Source organism: Pseudorasbora parva, chromosome 1, assembly GCF_024679245.1.
Source record: "Pseudorasbora parva isolate DD20220531a chromosome 1, ASM2467924v1, whole genome shotgun sequence".
NCBI lineage: Eukaryota > Metazoa > Chordata > Actinopteri > Cypriniformes > Gobionidae > Pseudorasbora > Pseudorasbora parva.
In genome coordinates this window covers 63,921,805-63,944,015 of record NC_090172.1, presented here as the reverse complement: position 1 = coordinate 63,944,015, position 22,211 = coordinate 63,921,805, and the positions used below count along the sequence as shown (strand labels likewise).

General features: G+C 39.2%; 4 protein-coding genes across 4 annotated transcripts in view; 3 read left to right on the top strand and 1 right to left on the bottom strand.

The window, feature by feature from the left end:
• Positions 1-21,732, bottom strand: part of LOC137079517 (Fc receptor-like protein 5) — a 256,219-nt gene extending 234,487 nt beyond the window's left edge. The window contains exons 1-10 of the mRNA XM_067447471.1: positions 21,687-21,732; positions 20,890-21,168; positions 20,494-20,792; positions 20,154-20,421; positions 19,803-20,066; positions 17,511-17,753; positions 17,306-17,416; positions 17,058-17,138; positions 16,778-16,828; positions 16,592-16,663 (exon numbers count right to left, since the gene is read on the bottom strand). Of these exons, the coding sequence (XP_067303572.1) occupies positions 16,592-16,663; positions 16,778-16,828; positions 17,058-17,138; positions 17,306-17,416; positions 17,511-17,753; positions 19,803-20,066; positions 20,154-20,421; positions 20,494-20,792; positions 20,890-21,088 (1,588 nt within the window). The 5' untranslated portion in view covers positions 21,089-21,168; positions 21,687-21,732. The remainder of the gene's footprint in view (positions 1-16,591; positions 16,664-16,777; positions 16,829-17,057; positions 17,139-17,305; positions 17,417-17,510; positions 17,754-19,802; positions 20,067-20,153; positions 20,422-20,493; positions 20,793-20,889; positions 21,169-21,686) is intronic.
• LOC137079640 (histone H1-like) lies at positions 2,844-3,490 on the top strand. The gene has a single exon (XM_067447527.1). It carries the CDS (start codon positions 2,865-2,867, stop codon positions 3,486-3,488), a length of 624 nt encoding a protein of 207 aa, XP_067303628.1. The 5' UTR covers positions 2,844-2,864; the 3' UTR covers positions 3,489-3,490.
• On the top strand, positions 3,927-4,649 carry LOC137079932 (histone H2A-like). Its single transcript, XM_067447547.1, has one exon. It carries the CDS (start codon positions 3,945-3,947, stop codon positions 4,329-4,331), a length of 387 nt encoding a protein of 128 aa, XP_067303648.1. The 5' UTR covers positions 3,927-3,944; the 3' UTR covers positions 4,332-4,649.
• LOC137087570 (histone H3) lies at positions 5,377-5,830 on the top strand. The gene has a single exon (XM_067452068.1). It carries the CDS (start codon positions 5,392-5,394, stop codon positions 5,800-5,802), a length of 411 nt encoding a protein of 136 aa, XP_067308169.1. The 5' UTR covers positions 5,377-5,391; the 3' UTR covers positions 5,803-5,830.
• Positions 21,733-22,211: the final 479 nt, after the last annotated feature.

Below are 22,211 nucleotides of genomic sequence, written 5' to 3'. Positions count from 1 at the left end.
ACTTTATATAACAATAATAAATACACTTAAAAAAAAAAAAATCTTTCAATACTATATAAGCAAATAAATAGGTATCTATAAAATAACAACAAAAGACACAGAAAATGGAGGAAGTGCAAATTATAAATATAGTAAACAATAACATTGCAATAACAAATAAAAACGGAGGCAGAGCAATTTCTTATATAATAAAAATAATAATATATACGTTTCGGTTAGACTTTATTTCGATAGTCCACTTTAAACATTCTACTATGTACGTTTTCAACAGCATGTCAACTAACACTAATTAGAGTATTAACTGTACTGTTAGTAGACTGGTAGGTTATGGTTATATGTGTTGGGGTTCGGGTTAGTAGAATAAGTTGAATTGTAGTTGCAAAGTTACTTATAGTCAGTAGAATGTCTGTTGGGGACCAACAAATTTAAGTTTTCGTCGTCGTCGGTGCTCCGCTCTTTCTTTGGAAATTCATGTGGATCCAAAACTTTAATAGTTCCGATTTTGTCTCTATAGCGGTCCCTGCCTTCCCTATTTAACGTATCCCGGTAAATTCCACATCCCTTTCAGGATTTTAACATGTTTTTTTCATTCTCCCAACTCTGCTTCTCCTCATTCGACTTGCTGTATGTTTACATTCGCGAGGCCATCAACATGGCCGCGACGTCCCAGAATGCAACGCGGCGCCCAAGCCCTATTGTAATTGAGTGCATTAGTTTGAGTTATCATTTATTTAATTTATTTTTGGTTGTCAGTTTATTTTTCCTTTCTTTAGTGTCCCAATTCCAGTCTCTTGAGTTTTGGAATCTATTTATTGTTTATGTATTTTAATTTTATATCTATTATTATTTTAATTAGTTAACCTTGTGAAATATTGTATTGATTTAGGCTAAGTTTCATTTATGTAATATTTAGAGTTAAATGTATTTTTCTGGAGTTTGATTTATATTTATTTTGCTGAATTCATCTGGGTCACACCCCGAGCCCTGGACACAATATGAAGAAACTAGACTTCTTAATATAATTCAGCGTCACTTCTCTTTTAACACTCAAACCATCAGAGACTCAATATGTACAGATGAGCGTGAATATGCTGTCACACATTGTCTATAACGTGATTTTGATTGTGGTTGGATGGACTGGTTATTGTTCAAATATTTTGACTGTAACGTCACAGAGCATTTTCAGTAATTCGAGGATGAGATCTGCGCATGTGTGTGAGTGTGTGTCTGAAAGTGATGTAAAAGGTGAGCAGGAGAAAGAGAGAAACACACTGATGTTCTACTCTTCTGTTTTTTTTGAAAACGGTCACTTTATGGCCCTTGTGTCTTTTAAAATTTTTGTAATTTTTCATTAACTTTCATTAGTTTCATTAACCATAAACGTATTTATTTTCCATAGATGCATATACTAAGGTTATATTGTATATTCATTTAGAAAGATTACTTGCAATATGCTCTTTAAGTTGTGACTATGATAGTCAAGAATACAGAAATAAATAATTAAAGACATATTAAATTAGAATTTAAAACATAATACATGTGTAATTTATTTTAATATAAAGTTTTTTTTCTTCTTCTTCCCATTGATGCTTCACAGTCTAATCAACCGCTGTTAAACCGTATATAATCGAATGTCCCTGATTAAAAAATCCAGGTCATATTTGTTACGTTGAAGAGTTGTGCTCTTTATTATGGTGTTCATATACAGGTGTAGTTTTGTTTTTGTGCAGTTTGGAGCACATGAACAACACGTGTGTGTGTGTGTGTGTGTGTGTGTGTGTGTGTGTGTGTGTGTGTGTGTGACTCATATTAGCTCCACAGATGATCTGTCATTCTTCAGAAGCTGAATTTCTTTATTTCAAACTAAATGTTTGAATGATATCTAATTTGACTTGTGATGCGGCCTGGAATCATAATTCGATGTTTGTTTGTATGAAAGCTTGTATTACATCCCATCTCTAAAATATTATAAAATGACAAAAGTCCTGTGTAGCATATGTAGATTAAGCTATTGTTACAAACCTATAGCTTTCTGCCTGAATAAACATATCAAACATAATGGGCAGTTGTCATGACTGTGTTGTGGATTCGCATGTGCAGTGATTAAAGGACATTATGACCTGTGCTGTCTCTTGCTTTATGATGAGCAATAATTTCCATGGTTTCTATTCACATGGTTCAATATATGAGATGAATGATGAATCAGGAGACAAAAAAATCCTTTATTGCAATTAACATTTTATGTCGTGATATTATGTACAGTAACGATGTGTTTAAGGAGTTAAAACACGGATACTCTGCTGGCCGGACATGAGAGTCACAGACAGACTCGAGACTCCGGATGATGTTCGTGTGCTTCAAGCTGCCCAAATCAACAGCTGTATGAAAGCCTCCTCACACCCTCACTGATGCTGCTTTCACTAAAGTCTCTTTCAGACTGTTTGCTGGACACATAGGGGACGGGTTTAGGATTTTATTAACGTTTTCATTCAAATTATCCATCGGATTTACACGTAGAGTTTCGCCGTGGCTGATGCTCGCCTTGGATTTGACCTGACGAAGGCAAAAGTAACATTTCCTCTCCGCGTATTTGAGTCTCTGATGAAAGGCCAGAACCTCTGCTTGGTGTTCACTTTGATTCGACTGTGACAAACTATTTTACCGCTTGCTTCAGTTTTTCCTGAAATGTTCGAGAAGAAAACACAAGCGTGAGGAGCTCGTGGACGCGCACAGACGCGTGAGCGGGCAGGCTGAGTCTATGAGGTTCTCATGTGTAATTCAAGAGCAGCGCCGCGCGAGCGCTATTCATTGCTCAAACCAGACAGCGTTTGAAAGACTTTAGTTCCGATCAGAGAGAGATAGAGATGGCAGAAACCGCCCCAGCCCCGGCTGCTGCCGCCCCGGCCAAATCGCCCAAGAAGAAGTCCGCCGCGAAAGCCAAGAAAGCAGGTCCAGGCGTCGGCGAGCTCATCGTCAAGGCTGTGTCCGCGTCGAAGGAGAGGAGCGGTGTGTCCCTCGCCGCCCTGAAGAAAGCGCTCGCTGCCGGCGGCTACGATGTGGAGAAGAACAACTCCCGCGTCAAGATCGCCGTCAAGAGTCTGGTGACTAAAGGCGCCCTGGTGCAGGTCAAAGGGACCGGGGCCTCCGGCTCCTTCAAGCTCAACAAGCAGCAAGTCGAGACCAAGAAGAAACCCGCCAAGAAAGCGGCTCCTAAAGCGAAGAAGCCCGCAGCCAAGAAACCCGCGGCCTCTAAGAAGCCCAAAGCTGCAGCAGCAAAGAAGCCCAAAGCCGCGAAGAAATCACCGAAGAAGGCCAAGAAACCCGCCGCCACAGCCGCTAAGAAGGCGACGAAGAGCCCCAAGAAGGCAAAGAAGCCAGCAGCCGCTAAGAAAGCAGCCAAAAGCCCTAAAAAGGCCAAGGTGGCTAAACCTAAAGCAGCAAAGCCTAAAGCCGCCAAGCCTAAAAGGGCAGCTCCCAAAAAGAGATAAACTTATTTCTTATGGTTTCATCAAAACGGCTCTTTTAAGAGCCACCCACTGATTCATATAAAGAGCTTTATTTCAATATAATCTGTCCAATGAACGTCATTAGATTTCCATATGGGGAAGGATAATGACCTGACATTGTTGTTCAAATACACTTATTTTTATTTTATTTCACTGATACTACTATATTATGATTATGTTAACTATACTTATTTATATAAAAAGCCGCCCATTTAAAGGAATCCTAGCGGCATTAGATGATACAACAGCGTGGCGTCCTTGAGTGTCGTCAGTCGCAGAAAGGGGTTGGGTTTAGAGGGAAGGTCACTGATTGGCTGGAAATGTTTCCAGATTTGAACCAATAGGAGACTGGCACACTTTCTTTTATAAATCGCCTCTCACTGGACTACGGCATTATCTTTATTTCTTTTAAGACTTCAGAACAAATTAAACTCTGCAATGAGCGGACGAGGCAAAACCGGCGGAAAGGCTCGCGCCAAGGCCAAGAGTCGCTCTTCCAGAGCGGGACTGCAGTTCCCCGTCGGCCGTGTCCACAGGCTTCTCCGCAAAGGCAACTATGCCCAGCGCGTCGGTGCCGGTGCTCCGGTTTATTTGGCCGCTGTGCTCGAGTATCTCACCGCTGAGATCCTGGAGTTGGCTGGAAACGCCGCTCGGGACAACAAGAAGACCCGTATCATTCCTCGACACCTGCAGCTGGCGGTGCGCAATGACGAGGAGCTGAACAAGCTTCTGGGTGGCGTGACCATCGCTCAGGGCGGCGTGCTGCCCAACATTCAGGCCGTGCTGCTGCCCAAGAAGACCGAGAAGCCCGCCAAGTCCAAATAAATACTCCAAAGCCTGCTTTTAGCAACGCAAAGGCTCTTTTAAGAGCCACACAATTTCTCCCAGAGAGAGTTTTTTTAATGATTAATAGCATTTTGACTTAACTAAGGCACACTGTTGTGTTACTTGAATTTTAGGTCTTAAAATAAACCTGCAGTGTTTTTTCTCTTAAGACCATATTTACACAATGGTCTATTGTTCAGCCATGAACTGCTTTTGGGGGATTTTTTGTTTTGTTTTAATGGTCTAGATAAATCAACATTTAACTAAGTAAAATGCCCAACACAATTTTAGTTTATAGTAATGTTTGCCCAAATGTCTTGACCAATGCACAGGTGATGTTCCTGGAGGTAAATCACATAAAGGCCAAAGTTTTCAGTCACTTCATCAGGTTTTGTATATAAAATCTGAACATTAATAATAGATTTTTCATCAAATGAAGACATTTCAAATGATTAATATTGTGATATACTAATGTAAATATTGGCAACTGTTATACATGAGCAGTAAACCCTGCAAGTGATCCATCAGATGTTTTCTACATTTGATGAGATTCTGTGGCCCAACGTTGCAATATTATATGTTTTTAGTATTACCGGTATATAATATTATTTCCCTAAAATGACTTTCTAAAAATATCAAATGTAAATGTAATATAAAAAAAATATTTCTGCATTGGAGATGCATGCAGAATTACATGACTTAATAAAAGGTGGAAACAATTTGTTCTTGCTTCTATATTTTGTTTTTTCTGGAGTTAATCCTATCTTTATAAAAAGGAAATTACTTTATATTTCATCTGGATGTTCATGAGTCCATAGTTCTTATACTCTCCAGTGTTGACATAAATAAAACTATATACACTTTGAGCGGGAAAACAGGAGACGTCATTGGCCAACTGCTATAACGACAATAGCCAATCGAATGCCTCTGAAGCGACTCCATCCAATCAGCGCATGGCAGCTCTAGGCTTAAATAAGCGCTGTGTTCCTGTGAGCTCTTCATTCGTTTGTTCTGTTCAGAGCAGCCGCAGTCCCGCAGCCCGCAGAGCTCATCAGAAACAATGGCGAGAACCAAGCAGACCGCTCGTAAGTCAACCGGAGGAAAAGCCCCGAGGAAACAGCTGGCTACCAAAGCCGCCCGTAAGAGCGCTCCAGCTACCGGTGGCGTTAAGAAGCCTCACCGTTACAGGCCCGGTACCGTGGCGCTGAGAGAGATTCGCCGTTATCAGAAATCCACTGAGTTGCTGATCCGCAAACTGCCCTTCCAGCGGCTGGTGAGAGAAATCGCTCAGGATTTCAAGACGGATCTGCGCTTCCAGAGCTCCGCTGTCATGGCCCTGCAGGAGGCTAGCGAGGCTTATTTGGTGGGTCTGTTTGAGGACACCAATCTGTGCGCCATCCACGCCAAGAGAGTCACCATCATGCCCAAAGACATCCAGCTGGCCCGCCGCATCCGCGGAGAGCGCGCTTAGATCCACCGCGGCATCAGCCACACAAACACCAAAGGCTCTTTTAAGAGCCACATCAACAACTCAATGAAAGATAATTTCCATTTAAAAGAAAAACACATTTAACATTTAATTCCCTGAAAAAAATGTCCCCCATATAATATCTTATTTAGAAACAAAATAACCAAAGTTATTTTTTTTTCTTTTTCCGAAGTGTATTTTTTTATATATATGTGTGTGTATATATATATATATATATGTATATATGTATGTATATATATATATATATATATATAAAAACATTTAAATATGATGTTAATATTAATACTTCCACCATCAAGCGTCAAAAGTCTGATCATATTTGAAATAATTAACTGGTGACGTAAACTAGGTCCGCCCCTTACTGTGGTTTCAACCAGGTCCGCTAGCTGATTATAAACTCCTCTTCTCCAGTATTTGATCTTTATTCAGTTGCTGTGATTTGAAGAGTATCTGTCGACATGTCCGGAAGAGGAAAGGGCGGTAAAGGACTCGGGAAAGGAGGCGCTAAGCGGCACCGAAAGGTTCTCCGCGATAATATCCAGGGAATCACGAAACCCGCTATTCGGCGTCTAGCTCGGCGTGGCGGCGTCAAGCGTATTTCTGGCCTGATCTATGAAGAGACGCGCGGTGTGTTGAAGGTGTTTCTGGAGAACGTCATTCGTGATGCTGTTACCTATACTGAGCACGCCAAGAGAAAGACCGTCACCTAGGGCTGGTCGATTCCGAAATTTTTGGAATCGATTCCGATTCCAATTCCTGTTTCCGGAATCGACGGAGTCGATTCCAAGAATCGATTCCCCACTGTTGTTTTCGATTCCTTTTCGATTCTTCTTTTTTTTTTAACAAAATCGATGGTGAACCTAGTTCAGGAGTGACCGCAGGATACAAGGATGTAGAAAGAATCCTTCTCCGAAACTTTATTTGTAAAATGATGATACGTTTCCATAACTCTGATGAATTTTAAATGATGGATTCTCCTGAAATGGCCCATATAGCCCAGAAGTAAATGCGATTTAGCCTAATAAATCAAAAGGATAGCACATTATTCATGGATGTGCATTTATTGCATGTTTAAAACTACATGACATGTCTAAAATGCATGTGCACAGTTAAGTTAAATGACTACATTCAAATAAGTGCTTGCACAGAATGTACGAGGTAAAATAACCACAATATTAAAGAAAAAAAATTATATAAGAGTGCGCAGTTTATTTGTCAATCAGATGCGCGAGCAAGTTGCGTTCATTACTTTAGCAACATAGACTCGGTCATTAAGCTGTACTAGGCGCATTTTCTTTCTGTTATCAATGGATTAATGAAAATAAAAGAAAATAGAAAATTAAAATAAGACCCTCACATCTGCATCTGTAAGCAGCGCTCAAAACCTACCGTTGTGGATAACAGAACCATTTCACAATTTTAGATTATGGAGTTTTTGTGTGCAAAATGTAGCAAACTTGTCCACAATGCAGCATCACAGAAGGAAACAATGACAATAAACACTATTAAACTAAGTGAAGGAAAGGTATGGTAATAATCAGCGATATGCGTTCTCATATGGCTCGATTTGAACGTTTCATACCATAAAAATAAGTAGTTAGAATTACGTTCTAGTGACGTCATCACACAATGACGCAAAAAAACGCTGAATTGCTTTATTTTTAACTCGTAATTTGAAACTAAGTGTTCAAAAGAACCTTTTGCAAAAAATAAATAGACTTCCAATCATTATTGGTAAGCGAGAGACAAGTGAATAAAGAGGAGTCGATTCCCCGAGATGGATGGATGGATTCTTTTTTTACTCCAATGGGGCCAATTTTTATGATCATGTCTAGGGCCCCACAACCTCACGGGCCGGCCCTGCCTGTGCTGTACCTGTGGCTCTTCATTGTGAAGCCAGGGCGCTGCGTATGAAGACTGATTGCTTTTGGGCCTTTTCTTCACATAAATTAAACGTTTTTGACCTCAGAACTCTTGATATATAAGTAGGCCTACATTCTGTTTTATTCTGTTTTTTATATTATATAATCCACAAATGAGTAAGTTTAAATAAATAATGTAAATAAAATTGTTGGCTGAATCAATTGAGAATCTCCCTCCAAAAAGTCATAATGGCAAAATCATAACCCAATATATAATTAATAATGATGATGAAATTGGGGAGTCACGTGGTGAGGTACCAGGAAATGGCTGCGCTTTAGCAGAGCTCCGAACCCCGTCAAACTAATACTGCTTTTAAACAACTTAATCTCTCCCAAACAACACGGTTTTGGTCGGTGGTAATTTCTTAATTCACTAAACTTGATATCATTGCGAAGCATGTCCATGGGGTCCAAGAAGAAGAGTGTACAAACTCGATTGCCTACTGTTACGGTGAGTGACGCCAATGTTAGCTCTGCAACAGTTAACAATGCATATGCTAACCAAGAAGAAACGTCAAAGATGGGCATAAGCGTTCTGTTTGCCGAAATGACTAAAATGGGAGCTACCCTGAATGGTGTTGCAGCAGATGCTGCTGTCTGTGGGACCCACACAGACCAGAAATAACTTTCATTCTGCCTGGAAGGCATCTGCACTGTTATGTTTGTTTTTAGGACAGTGCTAGTTTTGCTTTTTGTTTGTTCCAGTAATGGTTTCCAAAGTGAGGTATTCTTATTTATTATTTGGTTCACACAAAGCTGTCAATATTTGTTTAATGGTTGTAGACTGGAAGATGCAGGGCTTATACATAACTCGCCATGGTGTAATAATGCGCAATATAGATGTTAATATTGTATCATGGAACATAAATGGGTGCAGCACACCAATCAAAAGGAAAAAAATACTCAGTTATCTTAAGTCTCATAACACTGATGTTGCATATATTCAAGAAACACACTTTGAAAATGGAAATGAGGCCTTGAAGATAAAAAGGGATTGGGTTGGGATAGTATTTCATAATTCAGTATCAAGTAAAAGCTGCGGTGTTACGATACTTATTAACAAAAGACTTAATTTTGTTTTATTACAAGAATTCAAGGACGAAAATGGACGTTATTTATGCCTACAGGCACTTATTAATGGCGTTCAGGTTGTTTTATGCAACATATGTGCTCCAAATAGAGATGAACCAAATTTTATACATAAGGTTAATAAGATGCTGGGAAGCTTGCAAGGACATGTTTTATTAGGTGGAGATTTTAATAATGTTCCGGATGAATATATTGATAGGAGTGTCAATAATGTAACTCCAATCACTAAAACAGGTCTGGCATTAAATTCTTTAAAAGAAGATGTTGGTTTAGTGGACATTTGGAGACTGGTGCATCCTCTGGATAGGGAATACACCTTTTACTCTCACTGCCACAAAACTTATTCCCGAATAGACTATTTTTTGATCTCTAATTCATGTGTTGACTTAATATTGAACTGTAAAATAGGTGTTATTGCTTTAACGGACCATGCACCTGTGGAATTACGTATAAATTTAAAGGTTGAGAAAAACTGTAAAGGAAGATGGAGATTGAATTCAAGCATACTGCAGGATGAACAATTTGTGTCAACATTAAAAGAGGATATCAAATATTTTCTAGAGATAAATGTTGGGTCTACTAACGGGTTAGCCACAGTGTGGGATGCACTGAAAGCATTTGTTTGTGGTAAATGTTTAGCTTTCAGCTCCAAAAGAGTTAAAGAAAATAAGGCAAAGATCCAAACTTTGGAGGAACGTATAGGTACTTTGGAAAAACAAATAGCAGGGAAATTTGATGATGGTAAATTTAAAGAGATTTGTCAGCTTAAGTTTAGTTTTCATGAAATCTATAACAAGAAGGCAGAGTATGCTCTTTTCCGGCTTAAAGCTAATTTCTATGAGAATGGGGAAAAAACGGGAAGGTTATTGGCAAGACAACTTAAACAAATAGATAATCAGAATGTGATTACTGCAATCAAAAAGGATGATACATTGGTTACATCTTCCTCAGATATTAATATGGCTTTCAAAATGTTTTATCAAGGCTTGTATACATCTGAGAACATGGTTAATAAGAATCAGATGGATGCTTTTTTTGAAAAAATGACAATTCCAAAGATCTCACAAAATGATAAGGACAAACTGGAAACTCCTTTAACAGAGGTTGAAGTAAAGAAGGCCATTGGTGCAATGAAATCTGGAAAGTCACCTGGGATAGATGGCTTTCCAGCTAAATTCTACCAAAAATGTATAGACATACTCTGCCCATTTTTGACTGAAGTACTTCATGAAGCGTTTGAATATGGATCACTTCCTGAAAGTTTTAACCAGGCAGTAATATCTCTAATTCCAAAAGGCGACAAAGATTTAACTGATCCAGCCAATTATAGACCAATAAGTTTAATAAATGTCGATTGTAAAATATTATCCAAAGTGTTAGCAACAAGGTTAGAAATTGTATTGCCACAAATTATTCATAAAGACCAGGTAGGTTTTATCAAGAACAGATCTGCGTCTGATAATATGAGAAGATTACTGCATCTCTTATGGATGAATAGAAATAATGTTAATCCCGTGTTAGCTATATCTCTGGATGCCCAGAAAGCTTTCGACAGGGTAGAGTGGAGCTTCTTGTTTACAGCCCTGGCGAAATTCGGTTTAAATGGAAAATTCAGCAGATGGATTAGAATCTTGTATTCGGGACCAAAGGCAGCTGTGTTTACAAATGGGGTGCTTTCTTCTTTTTTTAATATTTCCAGATCAACACGTCAAGGGTGCAGTTTAAGTCCACTATTATTCACTATCTTTTTAGAGCCATTGGCCATTCAAATTAGAGAAAACTCAAGAATTAAAGGTGTATTTGCTGGGGGCAGGGAACACAAATTATTTTTGTACGCAGATGACATTTTGGTAATAAGTCAAGACCCCACTAATTCTATCACAACCTTACTTGAAGTTATTGATAATTATTCGCTGTTCTCTGGGTACAAAATTAATTGGCATAAATCTGAGGCGATGCCAGTTTCACAAGCTTGCACTCATAGTATATTAACTGGTTTCAATTTTAGGTGGGTGGATAAAGGATTGAAATATCTTGGAATTGAACTGAACCCAAATATTGATGATATTATGGCGAACAATATGGAAAAATGCTCATCAAAATTAAGACTAATTTGGATAAATGGAGCAAGTTAAATTTAACATTATGGGGGAAAGTAAGTACAGTGAAAATGGTCATAGCCCCTCTTATCAATTACTATACTAGAATGTTACCTATGTGCATACCACGGCCAATACTAATAAGTTATAATAACATGATAAAACACTTTCTTTGGAATGGAGGTAGACCTCGTATTAACATTAACCGGCTCTGCCAGCCCAAAAAAGAAGGGGGATTAGCCCTGCCCAATGTAGAACATTACAGTATTTCTTTTGAGATGTCTAGTCTGGTGAAACATTGGGTCTGGGAAATCAACTTGGACTGGATTTTGATAGAACGAGAGCTTGCTTCTCCATTTTCACCGATAGATATTCTATCACAAAAGTCAAATAAAGGGAATCGAATGCAAAATCCTATCTTGAAATTTTCTAAAATGGTATGGTTGGAGGTACATAAAAAATACAAACTGGTTGCATATATGCAAAAATATGCCCCCTTGTGGCATAACCCCAAAATTAAAATTAATAGACAGACTATTTACTGGGCGCAATGGCAAAGAAAAGGTATCAGAACTATAGGTGATCTATTGGAGGGAGACATATTTATGTCATATGATGATATCAAAAGGAAATTTAACTTGGAGGGTCGTGACCAATTTTGGAAGTATTTACAAATTAGAGATTGTTTGAAAAGAAGTGTTAAGTTGTTAAATGGGGAAAATCCTGTAGAGACCTTTCTGCTACTACCTCCAATATTGTGTAAAGCCTCAAAATGGTACAATATTTGCCCCTGGGTTAAAAACAATACAAGTAAAAGTCTGAAAGTAATATGGGAAAGAGATTTAGGATGTATAATAGATGATGATACATGGGATTCAATTCTGTCAAACAATGGGTTGCACATTAGAGAAGCTAGGGGTAAGTTTATTCAATACAAAATTCTTAACAGATATTATTATGCTCCTTCCAGGCTTTATAAAATGGGTATACATCTCTGTTGGAAATGTCAAATAGCTAAAGGCACTTTGATACATGCCCTTTGAGAATGTCCGGTGATTTCTGCTTTTTGGAGCAGTGTTTTAAGTTACATGCAGGGTTGGTTATCCTGTATCCTGCCCAAATCACCTAGACTGTGTTTACTTCGAGACAAAAGAGAAGTGCCAATGTTAAATAAACATACTTTTAGAGTGTTAAATACTGCTTTGGTAACATGTGCCCGACTTATTTTGAAATTCTGGAAGGACTCTCATGCCCCAACGCTTAGAATGTGGAAAGAAAGAATGACTGAAAATGCTTCATGTGAAAAGATGTTGGGAAGACAATGTACGAATGAAATCATGAAAGAACAATGGGATAGTTTCTGCACATACATGTCTATAATGTAATCTGAACATAAGCTGTTTATAGAGATTTACATGGATCCTCACTGTTGTTATCTGTTTTTTTTTTTTTTTTTTTTTTTGTTATAAAATTAAAAACTCAATAAATATTTGAATTATAAAAATAAAATAAAAATAATGATGATGAAATGAACATGTTCAACGCGTCTGTATGACGCTAAAGGTTTCTCATTGAAAGCAATGGAGTACCTGCGTGTTGAAAAATGGTGCTTATGGGGTCCTGATCAAGCGTCAATGTGTGAGAAGTTGGGAGTGAGAACGTGTCGAAATTTTCAGAAAATACATTATTGCAATGCAGTAAACAACAACCATCGGTGGTCTCCCAGTGGTTTACATTATTGGCAGTTTAGTGTTAAATTATTGATTTACACCACAAAAAAAAAAAAAACTAACATGTGATTTAATCGCCGCAAACATTATTTTTGTGTTGAACTGAACCTGAACTGATTAACATATGGTCATTCATTTTGTTCAGAAGAATAACAACAATCTAGGAACAAAAGTTTTATTAACATTTTTCAACCTTTAGGTTAACAAATGTGAAAGTCATGAAAAGAAAATGTTATGTCACTCTTTATTTATCAAATAGAAATCTTACGCTTTGTTAACTGCAGCAAAAAAACAGCAAATATAAAATAAATGAAAACAAGAAAATAATATGTATAATATAAGGCTATATATATATATATATATATATATATAATGATATAAGTAACATAATCTTGTCTTAGCAAAAACACAGGCACTATTTGATACAGTAATGTGTTAAATATAAATGAAAATGCTTTACTATATTATAGATACATTTGCTACATCATTTATGGGCAGATAATATAGTGCACTTGTAGCTGGTTCAGAAATAATAAAATGTAATTAATATTGTTAGTGAACATCATCAAAAAATTGTGCTTTTATATTTGTGTTATAAGGCACGATGTAAATTATTAATTATAGTAGGAACCATTCATGCAGAACATTTCTATATGGGGCACATATTGGTGACGCACGACACCTCCTGCTGTGCTAACTGCGCCATCTTTAGGCGCACATTTGCCGCTGACGGGCTCAGGTGTTCTTCTAAGGTCTGGTAAGGATAATTTAATGTAATGAACTGCGTTTTTGCATGTTTTACTGAGACTAACTAACTTTCTCTGTTCTGTGTGGGCGGAGTGAAGATGAGAGACGTATAAGTCTGAAAATGTATTGTGCTTTATTTCTCCTTCCATGTTGACTGTGTTATATGTTAAGTGTTTGAAATGTGTTTACTATAAAGTTTAAGAGTTTGTTAGATAGGAAAAAAGAGTGAGGTCTGTTTGCAAAGTCTTTAGGGTGGCCGTATTTTGATGACTGAAAACCAGGACACTCGGCCCGGCAATAAGATACTCAAATACTCGAAGTTTACTCAAAGATGCCTTATTAATTTCAATAGTTTAAAGTATGCTCCCTCTGTATGTATAGAAAATTGTTATATTACAAAATACTATCTATAACCAAGTGTCCATGCCCTGGGAAAACAGGACATTTGGTCCCTATAAAGTGATGTCACATTTGAATGTCCTTTTAAAGCTACAATATGTATTTGTTCGCCACAAGGGGTCTCTAACCTCTTTAAACCAATACCGAAGGTGTAGATCGGAGGTCTTCAACCCTGCTCCTGGGACCCTCTGTCCTGCAGAGTTTATGCTGCGTCCCAGGCAGGTTTTTAAGCCTGTAAATTACGACTTAACCATGACTCACGACTTTGTAGCGTTCTAGTCAAAGTCACGCCAAACTGCCGGAGCTCCAGGAATTGCAGTAACGAGATATAAACAAACCATCCGGACCTTATGGTGCTTATGCTCATTTACAATCATTTCTCTCACCAAAGGTGCTTACTCCTGGCTTATCTGAGGGAAACGGAGGAGGAAATATGGTGCAGAAGGCAAGAGAAGCTGTAATACCTTTTATTTTAGGTTATTTGTATATTTGGAAATATATTTAGTATTAATTTATTCTTTATGGACGACTAGCCGTCCTTTTATTCCGCATCCGTAGGGGCTGCCGTTGTTTTTTCACAGGCTATGTAATGTCAGAACTCGTAACCGGGAGTACGTCGATCTAGTACGAGTTCACGGCTGGGACGTCACGGGTTTAACGGCCGTAATTGAGGAAAAATGCGATATGCGATATCTTGTTAAGTAATGCGATCTCCGATATGCGATACCATATTGCAATTAGTGTGTAAAATCTATTTCAATTATATTTTAAAAAATATATTTAAAAAAATGAGAATGAAACTATTTGTTTCACATTCTTTCTGGGAAAAGAAAACATCGCTACAACTTCTGAAAGTGACCAGCAATGTTTTAGCAAACATTTGTGTCATAAATTGTTCACGTTTCAGTGTGTGTGTCAAACAGCATGAGACTGCAAATTATTGGATTGAAGTTACATAAGTAATTAGCCTAGAAATCTAGACGCACCCTAACCAAACTCTTGCCGGGCCAATCACATCGTGTATAGAGTCGGTGGGCGGGGCCATAATGACGACGGCCGAGTTGCGCTTGCGTGCTTCTAGTAAACACATAAACTGGCGAACGGCGGCGGTCTTTCGAATCAGCTTTGACCGCGACTCTGGAAGACTTGGAGTTAAGCTTTCCTCTGAGAAAAAAACAAAGAACAGCACTGAAGTCATTCTTAAAAAGGGAAGATGTGCTCTGAGTTTTGCAAGCTCCGCTTCACCTTCGTTGCTCTGGTTGGTTGTAGCGCTATCCTATCGCGTGCAGAGGGAGTTTGAAAGACAACCGTTTATCCGCCCCTCGGATTGAGCTGTCAATGGTGAGTTTCCAGACCAAACATCTTGATGTGGGTCTGACTATAAGTAATAGTAATGTGCCCAGTCTATTCTCTGCCCAATGTGTGACCTAAAACTTGTTGTTTAGAACAAATGTTGAAGTAGTATTAAAGTCAGTCAGATATTGCGAGCCATTGCGATATGCATATTGCGATATGTCCGTTTGCGATATTTCGATATATTGCACAGCCCTAGTAGAAGGTTGGAAAAACACAGGTTACGGGACGTGGCATTAGCTCCAACCGTAATTAAAGACAGGTGAAGCTAATCAAGATCTTCAGGAGCACATGTTGAAAGTACACGGGCTAAAGCAGGTTGGGCATAAACTTATCAGGACAGCGGGTCCACAGGAGCGGGGTTGAAGACCTCTGGTGGAGAGACTGAGGACGCAGTGAATGAGCGTGAAATCATGGAACTTGTCATCATACTGATGGATCTAATTATGATTATGGGGAAATAATGTTTCTGGATGAATGAATGTATTCCTGTTGATTTACAGATCCTCTCAAATAACTGAATGACTGAAAGCACACTAATATTTCTTCTTGAAAACTTGTGTAGCACACTTGTTTGGAGCATAAGTTGCATCAGCGGCTCCAGCATCAGCGCCTGAAGAACACAACGGTTATGATCGTCACACATGAATCATCGTGATCTGCTGATGTGTAATAGTTACGGTTAGTGGTTTGACTTTAACAGTGATGATCATGACTGTGTGTTTCTCTCACCTCTATCTGTGTCGAGCTTCAGGTCAGAGTATAAAGTGTCTCCAGACGCGCTGCTCTTCCCTGAGAGTGAACAACACACACAACGCTTCACATCTGCAGATACACTCATAACTGACAATACATCATTATATCAAGAGAGATACTGTATGTCATAATTAATATATATGTTCAAATATTGTATATGTTTTTAAATACTTTACTTTCACATGATCTGTAAGCTGCTGTTTCACAGCATCTCTTTATTTACCTCTGTGTTTCTCCTTCGATTTCATTTCGATCAGAAAATCACCAAATCGAGCGCCTGTCACGAGAAACAGCAGCTTGATTATCTGACTCTCTAGGCCTGTTTTTGATCTTCTCCAATATTAATTTTGCTCTGTTTAATTAATTTCAGTTAACACAGAATTGTTACATTTCCAAAATAAAGTAGCCTTAATCAGTTTATGATTGTATAAGGGTGTTTCCTGATATTATAGAAGCATTATATATTCTCTAGTAAATGTGATGGTTCATTCAGACAGCTGATGTTCAGTTTGTTGTTTTGTCGTTTACCTTTGCCCTTGCTTTTCTTTTTGTCCTGTATATTGATCTGTGCGTAAGTCACATCACTGGGTCCGGCAGTATTAATATCTAATACAGAACAAAATCATCAGATTATGCAGAACATGCTGGAAATATTGTAGGAAAAACAGGACCTCACCTTTGGTTTTGCATTTCTTCTTTGGTCTGACTTCTGAGTACATCACATTATTTGGCTCTGTCACAGTATCATCTGAAATAAAAAGGAAAAAGTCAATTAGAAAGAAATATCTATTTTTATTTTATGAACTAAATATTAAAGGTTATCGGTTAATGACTGATGACTTTAGTCCAAGAGAGTTTTAACCTTTATCCACGGGTCTCTTTTTCTTAGCAGTGACCTCTGAATATGTGACGTCTGAAAAGGCACAACAAGGAACTAGTCAAGGATTTAATGATTTCTGTTGATTTTTTTTATTTTTATACTAATTTTTAAGACTCTTAAGTCTCTCACTGGAGTCACGTCATTATAAATGTAATCAGAATCTAAAGGACAACAAACAATGAAAAATATGAAAAACAAAGGAGTCTTAAAGAGGAAAAACACAGTAATAAATAAATATAAATCATTTGTTATTAAATCTGACCGGACTGCAGAGGAGAGTTTTCCGCTCTCGATCCTCCAGATGGATTCGGGACTGACGTCGGTTGAACGTTACGGTGCTGATCTATAACAGAGACAAAGATCATTATGGTCACTTTAAGAGTATGTTCACTCATATCTGATGCATTAACTGCTCATTTATTAATCCTGTCTAGACTTCAGAAACTGGATCTTCCATCTGTTGTTGTTCATGTGGTTTAATCTTTCATCATGTCATGAACTGCTCCACACCTTTCTTGTGTTTGTGTCTCCACAGCAGGACCAGAGAGATGAAGAACAAGAAGAAAACACTCAATCCTACAGACACACCAACGGCCAGAAGAGAAGATGATGGACGAGCTGCTGAGGAGAACGGACAAACACACACATCTGTCTGTGAGTGACATGATACTGTATGATAACATTACAAAAGTAAAATCAGTGATTATTCAGAGACCTCTGACTGAGATCCAGCTGTGGGGTGACGCTCCTCTCTCTGTTTTACAGTAGTAGAAACCCTCATGTGACTTTGAGACAGTAGTGATGCTCATCTCTCCTGTCGTCTGATTCTGGATCAGTGATCCGTCTTTATAGAAACCAGCGCTGAGGATCGAGGGGTTTGTAGATCGATGTAAACAGTGTAGAGTCAGAGTCTCTCCCTCAATCACATGATCAACAGAACTCAGAATCACTTCACCATCTACAAACACAAGACACACACCAACAGACGGCAGTGATCATACAGGCTGAACTTAAGCATTTGGCTTTGATTTTATATACCATTCAGCGGCAGGTTAATGAAACATCTCAAGATGCATGTGGAAATAACTACTTGCCAACTTGCCTGTTGGCTCTGCTACGTAAGACTCAGAAAGAAGTTTCTCAGTTATGAGAATAATTTGAAACTGGCTGCAATGGCTCAGGAGATTCTCGGATCGTTCCCTATTGCACAGAGAGAATGATTTGACTGCAAATCTATCAGAAGAGAAGATAGTGGACATCTAACGTTACGCAAAAGGGGCGGCTTCTTCTGAATTAGGTAAGGCCAATTGTAATGTCAGAAGAATGACAGGTGCGTTTATGGAGCACTGTAATCGGTTTAAAAGTCCAATCCGAATGAAAATGCTCCATATAAACACCTCAATCGGAATAAAAATGCCCCAACCGAATGAAAGTGTATCCGTTAATCGGTTTGAGAGGGGTGGGATTAACCTTTTCATGAACCCATCAAACGAAAAATGTCACCATGTAAACGACCTGACTGGATTACTTTTGAGTGTGTGTGATATAATACAGCTCACGCGCCGCGCTCACACCAGTGCTGTTGAGTGTTGACTAGAAAGATACATTTTCTGAGGGGTAACGTTACACTTTTTATTTTGTAAGAAGTTATGGAGATAATGTTGGAATAATGACAGACACGGCCTGGCTGCACCCTCATCTTGACAGCGTTTGTCCCTGGCGCTTTTTACTTCAACTGCGCCTCGGAGAAGAATGTATGCATGATTATTACACTTTAAAACACACAAATAGCTTTTATAAAACCGTATAAATCCTGGTGGTTGTTGAGAGTTGCTATGGCAACCGTAAACACTTCCATCAGCTGCTGAAGAGGACAGCGTCGACATTTCTGATACGGCACTCATGTCACAAAATGATTGCGATTGAAAGTCAGCACATGTAAACACCAGATCGGTTTAGATAACGTCGCATGTAAACAGTCCATTAAATCTTTCAATCTGAATGATTTTAATCGGAATGACAAAACAGTGCATGTAAACGTGACTAGTAACAAGCGCACCCTCTCTCGCTTGTGTTCCCGCACCTCTGAACTCCCTGTGTTAACCCTATCACTGCCGATGCAAAACAAAACAGCAGTTTTACAACTATAAAGAGCCTAACTGTGCGCTACAATATATTTTTAACACTACTCTTTGTATACAGTCCCTGTTCATTGTAAATGTATTTTAAATGTAGAATGTATGATATATGAATATGGTATATTAAAAAATGTAAGCTCGTGGTCTGCCGGCCCGGTAGGTGCCCCCCCAAGCACACAAATGAAACTCTGGCCCTGTCCACACGAAGCCAGCGCTTTCCCAATCCGATCTTTTTTTTTCCCCGTTTCAAGAAATATCTGCGTCCACACGAGATTACAAAAACGGACTAAAAACGATGTAGTTTGCATGCCAGGCCAGTGTGTGACGCTGTAATTCTGCCACAGAAATACACTAAAAACGGAGAAGAAGAGTTGTGGCTAGAAGGGAAGGGGTATATCAGTGGTCGGAGGTGAGGCAAAATCTCACAATAAAATAACAATAAATACATTTGCTACTTAACAGATGTGTTTTATTAATGCAGACACCTACCCCAACCCTAGACATACCCTTACAATATCGCAGATACGTTAATTAAATGACACGATATTGATGTGCTCATGCCCAGTGCCCGTAGTTGTATCCCTAAACTCTTCACCGTGCTGGACGTAGTGTGATGACATCACCGTTTCAGAAAATATACGGATTCGCTGTACACACGAAAGCGGAAGATGATCGTTTTCAGATTTATCCGCTTTGGGACCCGGTTTAGAAAAATATCGGATTCATGCTTCCAAAACGCCGGATCCGTGTGGACGGGGCCTCTGCCTACTCTGCGATCAGCTGTACAGAAAACTGGAAAATGTGTATAGACTGTAATTATAATTTAGATTATAACATTAGCAGATGATGTGATTATAATACGGACTCACCGTGTACAGTGATGTTTCGAGGACGGCGTTTCTCTCCAGATTCAGACTCACACCAGTACACTCCAGTGTCAGATGTGCTGAGAGAGTCCATTACACATGAAGATCCTGTTTGATTTGAACAAGTGTGTGTGCCTTCGTCTGTGTATCTTCTCACTGTCCATCCAGCAGAGTTACTCTGATCCTCACAGCTCAGAGCGAGAGACTCAGATGAGAAGTGTTGACTTCTGCTGGGATTGATGACCAGAGACACTGAAGCAGAAACTCCTGAAAAGAGCAAAATCTCAATCTAAACTGACACACAGAGACTGCAGTGAAACAGAAATACGGACGAGCACAAACACAAATCCTCACCGGTGACCCACAGTGGCTGTGTGCTGCTGGTGTGTGTGTGATAGGCTGGTCGTCCTCTCTCTGCTCTGCACGTATAAACTCCTGTGTGCGGTGGAGACGCAGGACTGAGAGTGTAAGATCCTCCAGCTCCTCTGCTGCTGTCTGACAGATGATCATGATCTCTGAACCAGCTGAACGTCCAGCCTGTAGAGGAGCCTGAAACCTCACAGATCAGAGTCGCTGATTCTCCTTCAGTCAGCCACGGCTGTGGAGACACTCGCAGGACTGCCTGAGCTTCAGCTGAACAAAACATCATGAGTTACAGAGCCGTAGAGGAACTGATGGAGAAGCGGATCACAACAAACACAAACTCACCTGATACAGTCAGTGTAACAGCATCACTGCGCTGAGAGCGTTGAGTCTTCATCAGTCCTGTACAGGTGTATTTACCGCTGTGAAAGTCTTCAACTCCGCTGATGATCAACTCTTGTGTTGAGGTTCGGCTGACAGTGTTTTTATACCAGCTGTTGTTTTCCTCTATTTCCCATCTGTATGTCCACTCAGTGTCTCCTCTCCACTTTATATCACATCTGAGAGTGACTGTTTCTCCTCTAAACACTCGTTCATCAGGTCGTACCGTCACCACAGCTTTAGGACTCTCTGTACAAACACAGATTATTGCATTTATAGTTTTAGACGTTGTGTAGATATGGTCTCTGATCTGTATATGTTGCATCACACACACATTCTCTCTCACCTGTAACATTTACCCACAGTGCATCACTGTATTGTGTGTAATAGACTGGTTTCCCTCTTCCAGCTCTACACCAGTACTGGCCTCCATCAGACACTGAATCAATCTTCAGGCTGTAGGGGTTTGTTTCTGTCTTCTCTGTCTCAGGGTTCAGTGTGTGTTTGTACCAGTAAAAGTCCCAGTGTCCAGTGGACGGATCCATGCCACAGGTCAAAGTCACTGTGTTTCCTGTCAGTGCAGCTCCTGCAGGATCTGATGTGAGTTCAGGCTTCGGCTTTAGATCTGCAGGAGAACAAGAACAGATTCAGATCCTCAAGAGTCAGAGTTCAGCTGCGCTACACACATCACAGAGTATAAAATAATATACATCTTAAATTGACTGTTTGAAGAACTGTAAATCATAATTGTACAAAACGACGACAAGATTGTCTAAAAAGCGATTCAAAGCTGCATTTGAATAAAGACTCAGAGTCACAGAACATGCAAACAGTAATTAAGTAATTTCATACAGAAAGATGTTTAAAGTTATTGAAGTGATGGAACTGAAGTGTAATTATCATCATTCACACAGAACTGTTTTCATCTGTTGCTCAGGTGTGTGTTCACGTGTCAGACAGACGTCTTCAGCTCTAGTGTCGTTTTTCTGTTTCATCAGCACTTCATGAGTGTTTTGTTTTTAAGTTTGCACTTAAGGTTAAAAACTTCTGCTTTAAAATGTATTTTCAGAAGTCTGCATTCAGTGTAATGTATTGATTGATTGTGCAATCCTGTAGAGAGAGTTACACTGATGTTCAACTCACCCGTCACAGAGAGAGAAACATCAGATCTTGATTGTGATGAGTTTGGTCTTCCATCTCTCTGTCCTCTACACCAGTACTGACCCTGATCAGACTCAGCAGCTCCTCTGATAGTGAGAGTGTCTCTGTCTACAGTGTAACGCTCAGACGTCTGTAACTTTACTCTGTCTTTATACCACTCATATCTCCAGTCACTGAGATCAGACTCTATCACACACTTCAGATTGACCGTCTCTCCAATGAACACAGATCTGTCTGGAGTCACAGTCACTGTAGATTTGGGTAAATCTGAGAAGAAACACAAACACAAAGTGACAGATGATCAAGTCTCTGAGTTTGTTTTCTACACTTACGGCTTCATTCATCTGATAATCTGAAGGACAGCTCACGAATGAACTGAACATGGAAGATTTACACCAGAGGCTCTCAACCTTTTGTGTAACAGACGAGCGTGTTTATTTGAGCACTTCTGTCAGTCAAACAACACAAGCCTGTAAACGTTCACATAAATATATTTCCCCACACGAT

Coding starts and splice junctions, on each gene's coding strand:
- LOC137079640 (XM_067447527.1), top strand. CDS start 2,865: ATGGCAGAAACCGCCCCAGCCCCGGCTGCTGCCGCCCCGGCCAAATCG.
- LOC137079932 (XM_067447547.1), top strand. CDS start 3,945: ATGAGCGGACGAGGCAAAACCGGCGGAAAGGCTCGCGCCAAGGCCAAG.
- LOC137087570 (XM_067452068.1), top strand. CDS start 5,392: ATGGCGAGAACCAAGCAGACCGCTCGTAAGTCAACCGGAGGAAAAGCC.